A 16,934-nucleotide genomic window follows, 5' to 3' on the forward strand; every position below is an offset into this window, starting at 1 on the left:
GGATAGAGCACCAGCCCAGGATTCAGGAGGACCTGAGTTCAAATCTGGCCTCAGACACTTTACACACTTACTAGCTGTGTGACCCTGGGCAAGTCACTTAACCCCAATTGCCTCACCAAAAAAAAAAAAAAAGATTAAACCAGTGGGAAAAAAATCACCTTAAGTTTCCTATATGTATGTGTATCATACATACACATGCATATTTATTTATGGATACACACCCATAATGTGTATATATACATACATATATACACACATACATACATATGCATAATATAAATGCACTGTGTTTTGGATGGGTCAGATTATTGGTTTAAAATTTACTTTGGCCAATGGGGGATTTGCAGTTTCCACCCTAGCCCCTGTTTGATTGTCTAGGGCCTTCCCTCCACTATTGATTGGTATTGCCTTAATAAGGATATCCTACAAGAATGGATTAATTGAGTCAACAAATAAGTGAACTGCAATTTTGAAAGGACTAGTTGGGTATTCTCAAGGCTTCCAAAGGATAAGAGGTTCACCCAGCTATCGATGTCAAGGATGGCAGGAGATGGGGAGGCTGGAATAAGAATATGGGAAATTTTCAGCTAAAGGGGGTCTGAGAAAAGGAGAGAGTTAAGCCTGGGCTCACAACACCACATGAATGATATCCATGGGCAGGTACGCATCTTTTCAATTTCTTGAATGCCACATGGGTGTTGTGATTATCATTTAGACCCATCCTTATGTATCTTTTTGAGTAGCTAACAAATGATTTTAAATTCAAAGGTGAGTCCACAACTTATTTTTTATTTAAGTAACCAAAATAAGAGTTGGCTAAGGGAGACACACTTGTCTCTTACTTCTCATAGCTTTTAAAAAATGAATGCTTTCCTGATGCCTTTTGTTTTTATATCATAGCAGTTCCAGATACTAGCTCCTCTTGAACTCCCCCTGACCCTCAGTGAGTCTTCCCTTGTATCAAAGAAAAGAGTTAAGTTAGCCCAGATGAGATTACAACCACATCTGCAGCCACAAAGCTCCCCAAAGCCTTTTGCTTTTGTTCATGAATATTACTGTATTATTGATTCATGTTTTTATTCATGTCTTCTGGGACAAAAGGGAGAATCTACAGCAACAATCTCACAGTACTTTGTATTTTTTCCTCCGTTTTCAATTTATCTCAGTTTAAAACCCTGGAGAGAAATCAGGTGAAATATTCAAACCCAGGTCTTCTGTCTACATCCAGTGTTTCTCCCACTAGACCTTCTTTTGTATTAAAAGGTCATTTTATTTTACATTTGTCACACCAGCATACTAAGGGGCAGTGTAGCTTAGTGGAAAGTGTGGGGTATTTAGAGCCATGTGGACTTGAGCTGGAATCCTAGCTCTGTTGCTAAATTTCAGCAAGTCTTAGTCCCTTAGACTTAATCTCTCTAGACCTCAGTCTTCTCATCTGTAAAATGAGGATATTAGATTAGTGACCCTTCACAGATCACTCTAGCTCTAATGCCTCCTTTTGACTGCCTGATTATCAGAGGTGTGGGCTACTAGGTCACACAGTGGATAGAGTGCCAGGGCTAGAGTCAGGTAGACTCATCTACCCACCCAGTGCTGACTGCATGGCCAAGGGCAGGAGATGGAGAGGCTGGGATAACAGTACAGGAATTTTTCCTATATAGGAAGATTCCTAAGTTCAAATCTGGTGCTAGGCACTTACTAGCTGTGTGACCCTGGGCAAATCACTTTATGCTGTTTGCCTCATCTGTAAAACAAGCTGGAGAAGGAAATGGCAACCATTCCAGTATCTTTGCCAAGAAAACCCTAAATGGGATCACAGAGTCAGACATGCCTAAAACAACTAAACAACAACAAGGTATTGCACTAGCAATTGAGGGGATTTGGCACCTGCTTTGTAACTTATATCATCTTAAAGAGTAGCCTAGGGACTTGGAGGTTAAGTGATTTGCCTAGGGTTCCATAGCCAGTATATGTCAAAGACTTGAACCTAGCTCTTCTTGACTGGCCACTTTCTAGCCACTAAGCTGCTCTGCCTCTTAATAAAGGTGATGGTGTTTTTATATAGCAGGCAATGATTTTTTATATGTTATATGTAAAATACAGGATTTTATATTCTTTTTTTTACCGATTAGAAATTCCCTGTGTTAACTTGGGCAGGACCCCCTCGTCTCCTCTACTCTTCCAGGAATCGAATTCCTGATTGGTCCTGCTCTAGATGCAAACAGCTTTGTGGTTACTGTTTGATTGACTGGCTGCGGGCGCTTTTCTCCCCACTTAGATCCACATGAAGACGATGCCAGCCGCCATGTACAGATTGTTGACGGCACAAGAACAGCCTGTTTACATCTGAGACCCATGCTCCTCACCTTCACGACATGCATGGAGGACGCCTCCTCACTAGTGGCTATGTTTCTAGTGCTGCACATTTGTGACCATGGAGACATTTCGTTTGCACTCTCTCTCACACACAACGTTTTGTCATGCACCAGAAGAAAAGTGTCCACCAGGACCCCTTCTTTCTCCCTTGCTCCATCTTTCCCCCCAGTCCCCATCCCCAAATACAAGTGATATTTTAATGTGTGTAGTTCTTTGCAGAAGGGAGAGCTGCTCAGATCTTCCCAGCAAACTCAGCTGCAAATGAATGTTGTGGAGAGTTAATGCTTTACATTTTCAGTATGCCTGGCATCCTGGAAGGGGTGGAGGAGAGAAGAGAGAACTAGCTTTCCTTTTCCTGTGGAGTCCAGACCTCAGAAAAAGGTTTACCAAATGGGGGTGATGGTGGGAGCTGAAAAATCTGTTGGCTAGAAGTTCTTTGGTGCTCTTATTCTCTCCTTGGTGTACTTATGTTGGGACAAGTTTGGGTATGGGGAACCCATATAATAGCTAAATAAATAGCTAAAGAACTTGATTGACCAAAGTAGATTGAGGGCTTAACTCTCTTCACTATTTCCTCACAGAGTTCCTGAGCAGGTTTCAAACATATTCCATGTTTGGTCTTTAATTTGCAATATGTTTATTTACTCTAAATATAGATACTAAAAGGCCACTAAGATTTAAATAAAGGGAGAGGGGAGGGACCAGTGACATTTTGAAAGTGGTTATAATGGCCTTGCAGATAGCTTCAAGATTAGTCAGGCCCACTAAGTTTACATGGGTTTCTCCCCTGTCACTAGCCAATGAATACCAAAAGGGGTCTCTTACAACCCATTTCATCCATCCCATTCCACTAGGGTTGTAAGTTTAAACACTAGGTCCCCAGACACCATCTGTCAAAGGCCCACACCACTCCTAGAGTGTTTTTATCATGTAACCCTGTCCCTTCCTGGTCACTACAGGGGCTGCATGGGTTGAAATTCCATTTTCATTCTGTCCTTTGGGCATTTTGCATCATTTTAACCGAGGTACTTCCTACTTTTCATACATTTTGACAGAGCTCTCCCAGATTCAGTGAATTGAAGCTGCTCCCCTAGCTAGCTTGAAGACAGGGATCCAGAAGCTTACTCTTTGGCAGGAGACCATCTCTTCCTTTCCTAAGTTTTAAGTTCCTCTGGTCCATAGACTGAACTAAGCTTCTCTTCTTTTCGAGGACCAACAAGACATGAATATTCTCTACGCAGCAAACTTGAGCACTGATGGAACCTTATGGCCCTAGCTGATTATTTCTAAGCTTCATCTTCCAGCCTTGTGGATCTGAGAGAGAGTTGGCCTGGTGTTGAATGTTCCTCATGTTATCCAGGTGCCTCATATTTATGGACTCTTAGTTCAGCAAAGGCGTCTCAGTAATACTGTTATTCTGAGCCAGTTTTTACATATTCTTGGTCCAAAGAATATTTTTGATTTCATGTGGGGTGTAGTTTTAATTCTTTTGTTTTTTGTTTTTCGGGGTTTTTTGTCTTACTTTGTTTGTGACCTCAGTGGAATCAGGGGAAGAAAAACTAATATATTTTTAATATTAATATAAAACCCCTTGTCCTCTGCTTTTAAGATATTTATTCATTATGTCTGCTGACATAGGAATTCAGTGAGCAAACTGTGGGTAGTGGTTATTTATTACCATGGAGGAGAGAAGGGAAGGGCATAAAAATAATAAAGATAAAAACCAAAAACCAGGCCCACATCTCCACCTGGAGAAGTTAATTCATAAGATCTAATCTACTTTTCTTTGGGGCTCTATCAATTCAGGTTCATTCTAAAAACAGGGGAGTCCCATATCTTACAATTATTAAAAGCCAAGTCTTCAATTTTTGAGCATATGCCTGATGGAGAAATGAAACCAGACAGAGCAAATGATACCCTTGGAAAAGAGATGTGCCCTTCCTCAATATGAAATGCTTAAGGAAGTTGTAGGAGCCCTGAAGTCACTTTCTTGAGTTTATACTGAAGGCTGGCCTTGGGCTGAATTATGAAGTATCGAGTTAGTCTTCATCTCCTTTCATAGGTCTGCCAATTCCTCCTCTTGCTAATAGAGCTCTCCTGTGAGGAACGCCTTCCATACTAAGGTGTTCATCTCAGACATCAGCATGCAATAGTAATCTAAGCTCAGAGTCAGGAAAGAGCAAGGAGTAAGTAACAGTCCCCCAGACAGCTCTCTAAGACAATGTCTAGAGGAATTGCTCCTCTATCTCAGTGAAGAGTTTTCCACACTGGGAGTTTCTTCCTCTGACGAAATCCCTGGTCTGACCCTCTTCACTATTCCTCCATAAAAGGGGTTAGGGACTTAATATGTTAGCTTTGGGGAATAATTGAAGTTTAAATAGAAAGGCCCCTTAATTTAAAAGGAATGGATGGATAATGGTAGACTTTAAAGGTGGTGGTATTTTTCCTGAACTTCAACCACAGCATGCATGGAAGGCAGTCCCTCTTTGGGTGAGGGCTGCCCTAGCTATGCTGGTAAAAAAATCTCCCTATTTGTTGCTATTAGAGAGAACTCTGGCTTTGATGGTGCTTAAATAAAGATTCTCCTGCCCCCTCACACACCCCTTCACCCCAACTCTGCATCTCGTCATCCCAACACCTAGAACTATGCCTTACCCAGGATTGGCGCTCAGTGAATGTTTCAAGGGAGGAAGGGGGGGAAAGAATGTATTTTCTGCTTTTACCACTGATAAAATCCTGGACAGGTTTAAGAAAAGCAACAGAAATGGCAAACTCAGAAAGTGAACAGACCCAATCTCTATTTTAGCACAAGATTAAAATGGACTTAGTGACCCACTGTTCACATTAAGTAAAAACAGTCCCTGGCTATAGGACTTTGAATGCTACAGCACTGGCACTGATGAGCACAGGTGAAGCATTTTCTGGCCACCACAGGGCAGAAGCAATTATGATGCAGGAGAAAAAGTTTTCTTAATGTTAGCAATTTAGTTTATAAAGATCACATTTTTTTAAAAAAAAATTTTCTTAACATCCCTATATATAGTAATATATGTAAATATGATAAATACCATGTATAACTGAGAAGACTATGTACAGAGCAGCCTTTCCATAAGTTGCCTGAGTGAAAAGCTACTCCACCAGGGGTTAAAGCACGCTGGTTACTAATGTCAGGTATCAACCCCCATTTTTATTTACCTCTTTTTCATTCTGTGGAGATGACAAGACTCCAGCTCTAGTTCTTCAATGTGAGGGTTGTAGGGAGCCACGTAGGGGCCCCTGGGAGTTTGGGACAATGAAGACCACCCTCCACCTAAACTACCCAGGAGCCAGACCTCACGTCTCCAATAATAATTGCCACTGCCCACCAGGGTAGACTTAGCAGGAAGAAACTGGATGCACACAAGGGTTGGCTGCCATTTAATAGAAATGAGAAACAACACACAAAAGGTAAGTCCCATTTTCCATAAGCACAGGTCCCCCAAAGGCCCCAGAATAAATTGCTACCTCCCCTTTCTTCCTTCTCCCGCTCTACACACACACACACACACAAACACCCAGTACACAAACACATGCACATTTCCCACAATCTGTCAGATTTAAAAAACAACAACCACCCACCTATTTGTCCCTTCACCAGGGGTTTTGACCCAGTTGCATAACTGTTGTCAGTGTTTACATATAAGGGACCACCTTGACTCTGCCTCGGTTTCCTTCATAGGTTTAAAAAAAATCCATTCATCGGTTTGAATTACATCCATTGTCAAATCTTTGATTTGGGTTTCCTGGAGTGCAGGACTCTTTAATTTATGCTTTCCTGAATCTCGGCAGTGTCTGAAGATGATGGTGTGGGTGGGAGGTTTCTTGTACATATTTAGCACAGTACCTAGACTATGAAGTTGTAGTCTTGTTCTGTAAAGAAGGTGAGATAGAACTGTAAAGCGTGGGGAGAAGTACAGTATTGTATTTGTAACAATATCGTTTTCTTTGTATACACTAAACTTAATGATCTCTATATATAAAATATAAATATATATAAATAAATCTATATAAATATATATATATAAAAATATGTGTGTGAGCCTGGAATGTTGATGATACTGCACATCTATTGAATGTAATTCCTCTGTACACACAGCAGCAGTGGTTTGATTTTTTGGGTTGTGTGATATATTTACTGTGCTACCTTCCCTTATTTAAATGAGCGCTGATGTCTGTAAGATTTGCAATGACAATAAAAAAAACACCCTTATATATTGGTCATGGCTGAATTTTTTACACTCTTGGTGGGTAGTCCTGGCATAACAAAAGCAAAAGTTATTGTAAGGGCAATAGCTATTTTAAGAAGGAAGACCTCTCTGTCTTGGATTCAATTCAATTCGAGCATTTAGGAATCCCCCTACTTAGGTGACTGACACCAGGAGATGAGCATACAAAGTCAGAAAAGGACAGTGCCCCTGCTCTAGAGAGCTTAGGTTTTTCTGGGGGAAACTACACAAGTAAATGCATAATGGACACAGAGCGTTGGTGACCCAAAATAACTTTCTGTCACTCCATCTCCTAGCCCTCTCCTCCACACACAGCCTAACTTGTATTCTTAACTAACTGGCAAGAACTTTATTGGAAGAAGGGAGTGTGTGTACACACACCTAGCCATTCACCCATTTACCCATTTCTGGAGATGGAGAGGAAGAGGGAATGTTGCCCTTCTTCCCACAGAAAATCCCCAGCAAATGGGATCCTAGACTTCAAATGGAAGGAAAGTGTGAAGAAAAACAATGACTTGAGTGAAATTTAATTTTCCCATTCAGATCACCAAAAAGGTGGTAGAGGAAGAATATGCACCCTTTCTCCTGATAGGGCCTCTTTTAAAGAGAGTAAATTGCATAGATCATTATCATTCTTGTGACAGAACCTGTGAGTTCAAATCCAGCACCAGGCACTAGCCGGGTCTCTGGGCAAGTCACTTAACTTGTGTTTGCCTCGTTTCCTCAAATGTAAAATGGGGATTTATTAGCACTTACCTTTCAGGATAGTAGTAAGGATCACATGAGATCATTGTAAAGTACTTAGCACAATGCCTACCACAAAGTAAATGCCATATAAATATTAGCTATTGTTTTATTATATTACACAAAGAACTTAGAGATGTTATGGGATTTCTCATTTCTTTGGTTTATTGCTCCCACCCAGATTTCCTATCTCATGCTACAGCAGCCGGTCAGTTTTTGTTTGTTGTTCACCAAGTCCCTTTCCAAGCACATAGTTCGCAAAGCTCAAAAAAATGAACCAGTAGGGGAAGGGGAGGTCGGTAGGGAGTGTTTTGTTTTGGAAGACAATTCATATAAATAGAGCCCCCAATAAGGCTGATGGAGACCTCTGATACCTGCCCATGAGAAATTGTCTCCAGAGGACTAGATGAGAGTGATTTTACACTTCTACTTCCTACTCTCAACACCCAGGTGTGTGTCTCCCAAACACAATCAACACATTCCATAAGTCTGGAGGGACAGAACCCCTCAATTCCACCACCTCTATTGGCCCTTTGGCTCTAACTTCACAGGGCGGACTCATTCACATTTACAGTCAATTCTGCTATAACACCTGTTTCAAAAACTCAAAATTAGGCAACTTTCAAAAATCTTGAGAATCATTGAAAGAACTCAAAACACCTGAGTTCAAAACTCACGCGCTGCAACCAAACTCCTGACAGCCATTTCAGCAGCAAACTACAAGTCTTTGTCAAGGTAAGGTAATAGGGATATTTATTATATATCTTCTGATGCAATGAGAGCCTTAGGTGGAGGGCCATCCCCCCCCCATCTTCTGCCATGGCCTTTGCCCAAGGCCCCAAGGCCCCGAGATGTGCAGGACACCTCAGGGCATAATCTGCTGCCCAAGACTCCAGGCTCAGCCACTGTTCACTGTAGCATTTGTGTACTCCTTAACCTTTTAGCATATATAAAACATGGTGCTGGGTTTTTTTGTTTCTCTTGCTCAATTTTGCATAGGACGGTGCTTTTAAGGAATGCATATACCTCATTTTTTAACAGAACTGCCCATACCTGTTGCTGTTTCCCATCCAGGTTAGAGACATTAACTAGGGTCAGGGGAAACTGAGTATTCCACCAGCATAACTGCACCCAGGGAAGAGGAAAAAATTACCAATCCCGATTATGTTATCATGGAACTGAAAGGAAGTTTCCTCATTTCACAGATAAGGAAAGTGAGACCCCCAAAAAGTGACAAATCCAAAATCATACAGCTAGTTCATGGAACTCGAACCCAGGTCACCTGAGTAACCTTTTTATTATTTCTATTTCTATACAGAATACTGTAGAGGAAGATTTCATGCTTCCAGATGCTTATTAGGGAGTTCTGTGCTCTTGACTCCAGAAAAACATGCTTGTCCCCTTGCTCTCAAGACTCTCTAGTGTCCTGCAGTGTCCTTGCTAAAGTTAAAATTAGAAGGCACAGCTAGGTGGCACAGTGGATAGAGCACTGGCCCTGGATTCAGGGGGACCTGAGTTCAAATCCAGCCTCAGACACTTGACACTAGCTGTGTGACCCTGGGCAAGTCATTTAACCCCAATTGCCTCGAAAGAAAGAAAGAAAGAGAGAGAGAAAGAAAGAAGGAAGGAAAGGAAGGAAGGAAGGAAGGAAGGAAGGAAGGAAGGAAGGAAGGAAGGAAGGAAGGAAGGAAGGAAGGAAGGAAGGAAGGAAGGAAGAAAGAAAGAAAGAAAGAAAGAAAGAAAGAAAGAAAGAAAGAAAGAAAGAAAGAAAGAAAGAAAGAAAGAAAGAAAGAAAGAAAAGAGGGGCAGCTAGGTGGCGCAGTGGATAGAGCACCGGCCCTGGATTCAGGGCCTGAGTTCAAATCTGGCCTCAGACACTTGACACTAGCTGTGTGACCCTGGACAAGTCACTTAACCCCCATAGTCCCGCAAAAAAAAAAGAAAGAAAGAAAGAAAGAAAGAAAGAAAGAAAGAAAGAAAGAAAGAAAGAAAGAAAGAAAGAAAGAAAGAAAGAAAGAAAGAAAGAAAGAAAGAAAAAGGAAATCTTATGGCCACTCACAAATATGAAAAAAACAATGATCTCCAGTAGATCCTGGGCAAGTTTCACTAGCAGTTTGAATGGCCACAGAGATACTTTGGTGTAGTGGATAGTGTTGACTTGACATCAAGAAAAGCTGGATTTTAATCCTTCTGCTGTTCCTAATTAGCTGGGAGACTGTGGATAAATCCCTTACTGTCTCTTATTCTCCTTTTCCTCACCTGCTAAATGGGGATAATAACACCTCTAGTACCTGGCATAGACTGTTGTTATGAGATTCTTAGAGGGATGATGTAAGTAAAGCAGTTTTTGAAGAAAGTAACTTAAGAAAATGTTCCTTATGCATACCTGAGAAGTGTGGCTTCTTTCATTTCTTAAACCTAAATCTTATTTTCCAGATACTTTTTTGTTATTCTCTCTTGTGTCCACCTTCGCACTGAAGTCACTGAGTATCAAACTATATATTGATTTGGTTTAATGGAGCTTGTTAAGTTATTCATAGAATAAATTTCTCTATTTTTCTTCCTCTGCAACATATGTTGTTGTATAAGCTTGCAGTTAGCTTCAAATGGTGGGGAGTTTTTTCTACTTGTTTTCATCATGATCACTGCGTTTTGCGAATAAAACTATATGTGGTCGCCCTATAATTGCCCCAAGTTCAGGGAACATAGCTGGGGTTTATATGTTACTTAGAAATTAGAGGTTACTGCACCAGTTTGGGGGCATTAAGCATTTGTTAAAGCATATTAAGTATTAGTAAAGATAGAGCACATGGCCCTGAAAGTTAGGAAAGCCTAGCCTAGGATTTAGAGGAGAGAGAACTGGGCCACGTGGCTCCCTTCCCACGTTCCCCGGCCAAGAGAGAGATCAGCAAGCATAAGATCTCTGAGGGAAGGCAGAGAGTTGGCCCTTCCACACTGCTTAAAGCTAATTGGCTAGCATCGTTCAAATCTATTGGTTCACTGGATTTGAGAGTGGTTCGGTGCAGTCCTGCTGATGTCAGAGCCCAGAGAACAGATCATCTGATGGGAACAAGGCTTTCAGGTGGGTGAAAGGTCCTAGGTCCCACTTGGCTGACTCTGGGCCAGTCTTAAAAGGTCAGGCAGTTAGGCCTTCTAGTGAGAGGGGATCTCTGAGGGTCCCAAAAGCCCATTTTCTCACACAAGAAATGACACTTTCTGTTACTTTTAGGCATACCGTGAAACCAAATGTCCAAACTCCTTTGCCTTTCCAAGGAAAACCTGTTAAATCAGTCCTCTGTTTAGCTGTAAAGTCTTACAAAGTCCTTTTTGTTTTCAGTTTATATTTATCCCAAGAATGTGAACTCAAATCAAGAAACACTAAGGTCTCACTATGTGCACTGTACTAAATAAGGGCTGGGGATGCAAAGAAAGGCCAAAAAAAAGTTCATTTTCTAATGGGAGGAGGCAACATAAAAACAATAATTTAACTACTAACTAAACAAGATATTTGGTTGTTTCAGACTCTTCATGACCCCATTTGGGGTTTTCTTGGCAAAGATCCTGGAGTGGTTTGACATTTCCTTCTCCAGCTCATCTTACAGATGAGGAAACTGTGACAAATAGGGTTAAATGACTTGCACAGGGCCACACAGCTAGTGTCTGAAGTCACATTTGAACTAAGGTCTTCCTGAGCAGCACCAGGAGAAAAATGTATATAATAACAACATTGTAAGAACAAAAAAAATTAAAAGACTTAACTGTGATCAAGGCAATGACCAATCAGGATTCTAATGATAATGAAGTGTGCTATCCACCTAGTGGTGCAGACTCAGGGAGTAGATTGAGATGGTGTAAATAGAGTGGGGGGCGGGGAGGAATTTAGGAGCAGCTAGGTGGCGCAGTGGATAGAGCACCAGCCCTGGAGTCAGAAGGACCTGAGTTCAAATATGACCTCAGACACTTAACACTTACTAGCTGTGTGACCCTGGGCAAGTCACTTAAACCCAATTGCCTCACTAAAAAAAAAAAAATAGAGTGCCGGGGTTGGAATTGGGAAGACCTCTATTCAAATCCAACCTTAGCCAAGTCACTCAATTCCTTCATGACTCAGTTTCTCATCTATGTGAGATGGCCTCTGACGTCCCCTCTAGCTCCAGATCTCTGATTCTATGACTGGTCCAACACCTGTTGTCATGAGCATCCACTAGTTTAGAAAGAAGTAAAATGGAGTTAGCAGAAGAGACAGCTGAGAGACCTCCAGACCATCATTCCTCCTTCCCTTCCTACATACACCTGGTTTTAACTTTTTCAACATCTGCTTATGCTGGAGGGTAAGGGGAAAGACATCCTTATCCAAATTTTAGCATCTGAGAAGGAATCCAGATTGGAGCTAGCATTTCCTATGGATTTCTGAAGGCCTACTTTTTCCAATTCATCTCTCTTCCTCACCCCATTATTTAGGGCATATCAAACTCTTAAATTATGAACATAATGTGCCCTATAGTGGTTGTAGTGAAAAGGCACATATTACCCCCTTAAGATCATAGACTCCTCAAATGTTAGTGCTGAAAGGGATCTTTCTTAGATTTTTCTAAAATATCAGGAAAATTTAATTTCCATCAAGTAATAGAAGAATAAGTACAGAGAGGAGCAGACATAGTTTAGTAAAATGAGCCCTGCCAAAGAATAAGATTAAAAATGGCTTTGAATCTTGGCCCCATCACTTCCTTACTATCTGTGTGGCCCTAAGCATGTTATCTCATGGACTTTGTCTATTAAAGTGATATTGTATTTGACAATGACAAATGAAATGACAATTGGAAATGACAAATGGATTGGACTAGGTGAGCTCTGAGAGCTCTTTGATATCTAACAATCTGTGAGTCTGTGTCCAATATGTGGGTTATAGGACAAATAAAACCTGTCTGATGTTTGTTCTGTCATTTTTCAGTTGTGTGTGAGTTTGTGACCCCATTTAGGGTTTTCTTGGCCAAGATACTAAAGTAGTTTGCCATTTCCTTCTCCAGCTCACTTTACAGATGAGAAACTGAGGCAAACAAAGGTAAGTGACTTGCCCAGGGTCACACAGATAGTAAGAGTGTGAGATTGGATTTGAACTAATGAAGATGAATCTTCCTGACTCCAGGCATGGCACTGTACAACCTAGCTGTAGTAATATGGGGGAAAAAAGTTATCAAAGTAGCTAACACACATTAACAATGAACGCCAATAGTAGGCCAATAGGAACTAATGACCAGCAATATCTTTCTATATGACGAAACTTGGTGAAAAGATATTCTCTTTCATAAAGCTACTGAAGTGGAATCTGAGAGTTTCCCTGAACAGAATTGATCCATAGCTTGTAGGCTTGTAACTGTGCTCTTTCATATCAATAAAGTTAGTTAAGGATTTTTTTGGACTTTTTTCTGTATTCTTGCTTTTAAAAAAATCCCAGATCAACTCACTCTCCCCCCACCTGGATATTCCCCCATTCCCTGGCTCCTGATCACCTGGTTGTCTGATCCCTGACCAAGATTGTCACTTGATGTGGGCCCTCAGCCATACTCAGCTCACTCTCTAAGCTGTACCCACTCCCAACTTTTTAGCTCCCTCATTAGAATGAAACTTTGAGAGTAGGGATAGTCGTGTTTCCTTGTATTTGTATCCCCAGTGCATAGAACGGTGTCTGGCACATAGTAAATACTTAATAAATGGTTTAGCTATCTTTTTAAACTTACTTTTTATTGATGTTTTGGGGTATTTTGTTTAATATTCCCATAGTTTTCCCCAGTATCCCTACCTGCCATATAACAAAAAGAATTTTTTTAAAAAGAGAGGAAAAAAATCACATTGCTGTAGTATATATATATATATATGTATGTACATATGTCTATGTACATATACACACATATAGATATATATAAGATAGATATTGTTTTCATATATACATAGATATACACACATATTTTTTTCTTGGCTCTTCTCACTTGGCATCTATTCATGTAGACTGTTCCTTGTTTTTCTGTATTTGTCACAGTTTCCTAAAACCCAATAGTACTCCTTTATATTCATATGCCACAATTTGTTTAGCCATTACCCAATCAATTGGCCTTTTAGCTGGCTATATTTCTATTTTTAAAACTATGCTATAGAAATGTAATAAAATATTGTGCAGTACAAAATGACTAAGAAATTTGGAGCAACATGGCAGATTTGTATGACTACATATATGTAGTACATATACATAGATCATATGTACACCTATATGCATACATATGTTGTCTTATTTAACTCTGCATTCAGTATGGATGTGTGATTACAATCATGTAAATAAGTTAGAAGATCACTAAAGGAAAGACAGTCTGAGTAGCTGAAAAATCAGTGGAAGTCCCAGAAAACAGATAATGAAATATATATTCCTCTTCCTTCTGAAGTCAACAAGCATTTATTAAGGACCTCCTATATGCCAGGCCTTCCATTTCTGTCTTCAAGGAGGCTATATTCTAATTAATTATAAAGAAGGGGCATTGTTAGGCCAAATGTCAGATGCAGTCACTGTATCTAATGTTTCTTTTTCATTTTCTTTGTTCCCTGGGAAGATTCAGGCTGGAGGAAAGAGTGTGGGTTTCTTGTTTTGTTTTATTTTTATTTGTTTTGAGAAAAGACTATATTATAAAGACAAAAAAAGCATTAATAAAAAACAAAATGGAAAATTCAAAAATTTAAAATCCATATTTTTAAATTACTAATAGAGGTTATTGCTATTATAATAGCATATTATATTAATAATATCATGTATTATATTAAAATATTATGATAACAGATTCATGGGGCAGCTAGGTGGTGCAGTAGATAGAGCACTGGTCCTGGATTCAGGAGAACCTGAGTTCAAATCCTGCTTAAGACACTAGACACTTACTAGCTGTGTGACCCTGGGCAAGTCACTTAACCCTCATTGCCCTGAAAAAATTAAACATTTTTTTTAATTAAAAAATTTTTTAAATTAAAAAATTAAAAAAAAAATAACAGATTCATGTAGCCTGCACATACTTGGATCTCTCATAGTTAAAAAAAAAAAAGCTTAGCAGTCTTTAAGCTAATCTAACCACCTCTTTTTTTTGCCCCCTCCCTACCAAAAAGGAAAGTAAGGCTGCGGATGGTACAGTGGCTTGCTTTTGTAGCATTTTCAAAATTATGAACCACTTTGAAGTACCTTCTTGACACCAGGATAACCCCTTGCAGCATCAGAACCATTGCTCTTTCTCCTTGAGGTAGAATTTAAGATGGGTAAATGCAAACTTCTGCTTGTGTTTAACAAATCAATTTCACAAATATAAGATCAGGGGAAAAGAAAGGGATGCCAAAAAGAAAGAGATTTTGAGATTTCCATGGACTACAAGCTCTAACTTGAATAGCCAAGAAAACTGTTAAGAGATCTTGGAGACATTATGAGAGGCCTTGAATTCAGGGGTACATAGGAGTTAGTCCCATTAAATTCTGCCTTGAGCAGAGCACACCTGGAATATGGTGTTTTAAATGGAACTACAGTTAAGTAGAATACCACAGCTAAGAAGGGGATATGGTGGTCATCTTGAAGGCTTTTAGAATACTAAAGGACTAGGTGGTGCAGTGGATAAAGCACCGGCCCTGGATTCAGGAATTCAGGAGTACCTGAGTTCAAATCCAGCCTCAGACACTTGACACTTACTAGCTGTGTGACCTTGGGCAAGTCACTTAACCCCCATTGCCCTGCAAAAAAAAAAAAAGAATACTAAAGGACCTTTAGGCGACATCATATGAAAATCTGCTAAAGGGATGGATGAATGTCGCAAAGGCACTTTATCAGTGTTATAATGACTTGACAGTTGCAGGACTTAAAGAAGCTTTATAATCGGATATAGTAATTTTGGAAAATAAAAACTACACCACTTCTACGCTAGACATTGCTATACCCTCTGAAAATTGATATGCTGCCTTTCAGTCAGTGAGAACAAAGGAAATTGAGAAACGTCAGAGAGTTTGTCAGCATCTGGCTCAAGAAAGCTATTGGGTACATTGTGATGCATTGACAGTTGGGGCTTTGGGAGGATGAAAGCCAGCTAATGGCAATTGTCTAAATTGATTGTGTAAATTAAAGATCAGTTCTAGGTACACAAATTTTTGTTTTCTGTTTTTTGGGGTTTTTGGGGGGGTGAGGCAATTGGGGTTAAGTGACTTGCCCAGGGTCACACAGCTAGTAAGTATCAAATGTCTGAGGTCGGATTTGAACTCAGGTCCTCCTGAATCCAGGGCCGGTGCTCTATCCACTGCACCACCTAGCTCTCCCAAGGTACACAAATTTGATGGAAAATTAGATAGGGTGAGGATATATTACTGACATGAGGCAGTACCTGAAGTGAACTTTTATAAAGGAGTAAAGAAAGAGATAATTATAATTTTAATCTATAATACAGTGTTGGCAATATGCAATATTTTGTTACATTTCTTCTTTACTGCCATAATTAATACTTATGTGTAATATATACACATGTATATTCATACATGCATGCATACACGTGCATGTGTATATGTGGCAGCTAGATGGCTCAGTGGAGAGAGCGTTAGGAAAACCCAAGTTAAAATCCAACCTCAGACACTGACTAGCTGTGTGACAAGTCACATAACTTCTGTTTGCCTTAATCCATCGGAGAAGGAAATGGCAAACCACTCCAGCATCTTTGCCAAAAAAACAAATTGTGGACAGTAACGGTCCGTGGGGTCATGAAAAAGTCATATACAACTGAATGACCGAATAATATATGACTGCACATCTTATTATTATCAAGTATTTATGCCCAAAACCCCAATAACAAAACCTATAAGTCTGTGCACTTTTAAACATTAATTGAATAATGTTGAATCTGTTAAATTTGAGTTACTATTATAAGTAGCTACGAGCTATTGGGCAAGCCACCTTGCTTCATTTCTCCCCAGACTGCACTGCAGACTTTTCTATAATCCCCAAGAAATCTCTTCATCCTGAAGCCTTACTCCTGTCTAGATTCATGCCTCTGAAGTATGCTCCACTCCTGAGGTCTGTCTCTGTCTCTTTGTCTCTGTCTCTGTCTCTGTCTCTGTCTCTCTCTCTGTCTCTGTCTCTCTCTTTTCAGATGGCTTCTTCTACAACCTCCATTTAAGAAGGGCTCCTAGGCCAGCAATATTTTTTTGTTTCCTGCTAGAAAAAAAATGCTCCCTTGTACCTTATTTCCCTCTCTCATTTCTCCACCATTTCAGTTTCCTTTTAGGTGTTGTCTTCCTCCCCTCATATATAAGCTCCTTGAGGGCAAGAACTGCCTTGTCTGTCCGTCTTTTTGCTTGTGTTTGTATTCCCAGCACTTAGCACTATATATGGAACACAGTAAGTGTATAATAAATGCTTATTGACTGACTCTCTGAATCTGTTTCTTCATTTATAAAATCCAATCCAATGAGCATTTATTAAGTGTTTACTGCATCGTAAACAACCTTGCTAGGCAAGCAATGCATAAACAGATAAATATTTGCATGAAG

At 40.0% G+C, this 16,934-nt stretch overlaps 1 protein-coding gene across 7 annotated transcripts in view; it reads left to right on the top strand.

Annotated features, from left to right (window-relative positions):
- APBA1 (amyloid beta precursor protein binding family A member 1) overlaps window positions 1-6,632 on the top strand; it is a 284,105-nt gene extending 277,473 nt beyond the window's left edge. For all 7 annotated transcript variants that reach the window (XM_043976132.1, XM_043976130.1, XM_043976126.1 and 4 more), the window contains one exon: window positions 2,279-6,632. In XM_043976132.1, coding sequence (XP_043832067.1) covers window positions 2,279-2,350 — 72 coding nt within the window. In that variant the 3' untranslated portion in view covers window positions 2,351-6,632. The remainder of the gene's footprint in view (window positions 1-2,278) is intronic.
- Window positions 6,633-16,934: the final 10,302 nt, after the last annotated feature.

Source organism: Dromiciops gliroides, chromosome 1, assembly GCF_019393635.1.
Source record: "Dromiciops gliroides isolate mDroGli1 chromosome 1, mDroGli1.pri, whole genome shotgun sequence".
In the NCBI taxonomy this organism is placed as follows: domain Eukaryota; kingdom Metazoa; phylum Chordata; class Mammalia; order Microbiotheria; family Microbiotheriidae; genus Dromiciops; species Dromiciops gliroides.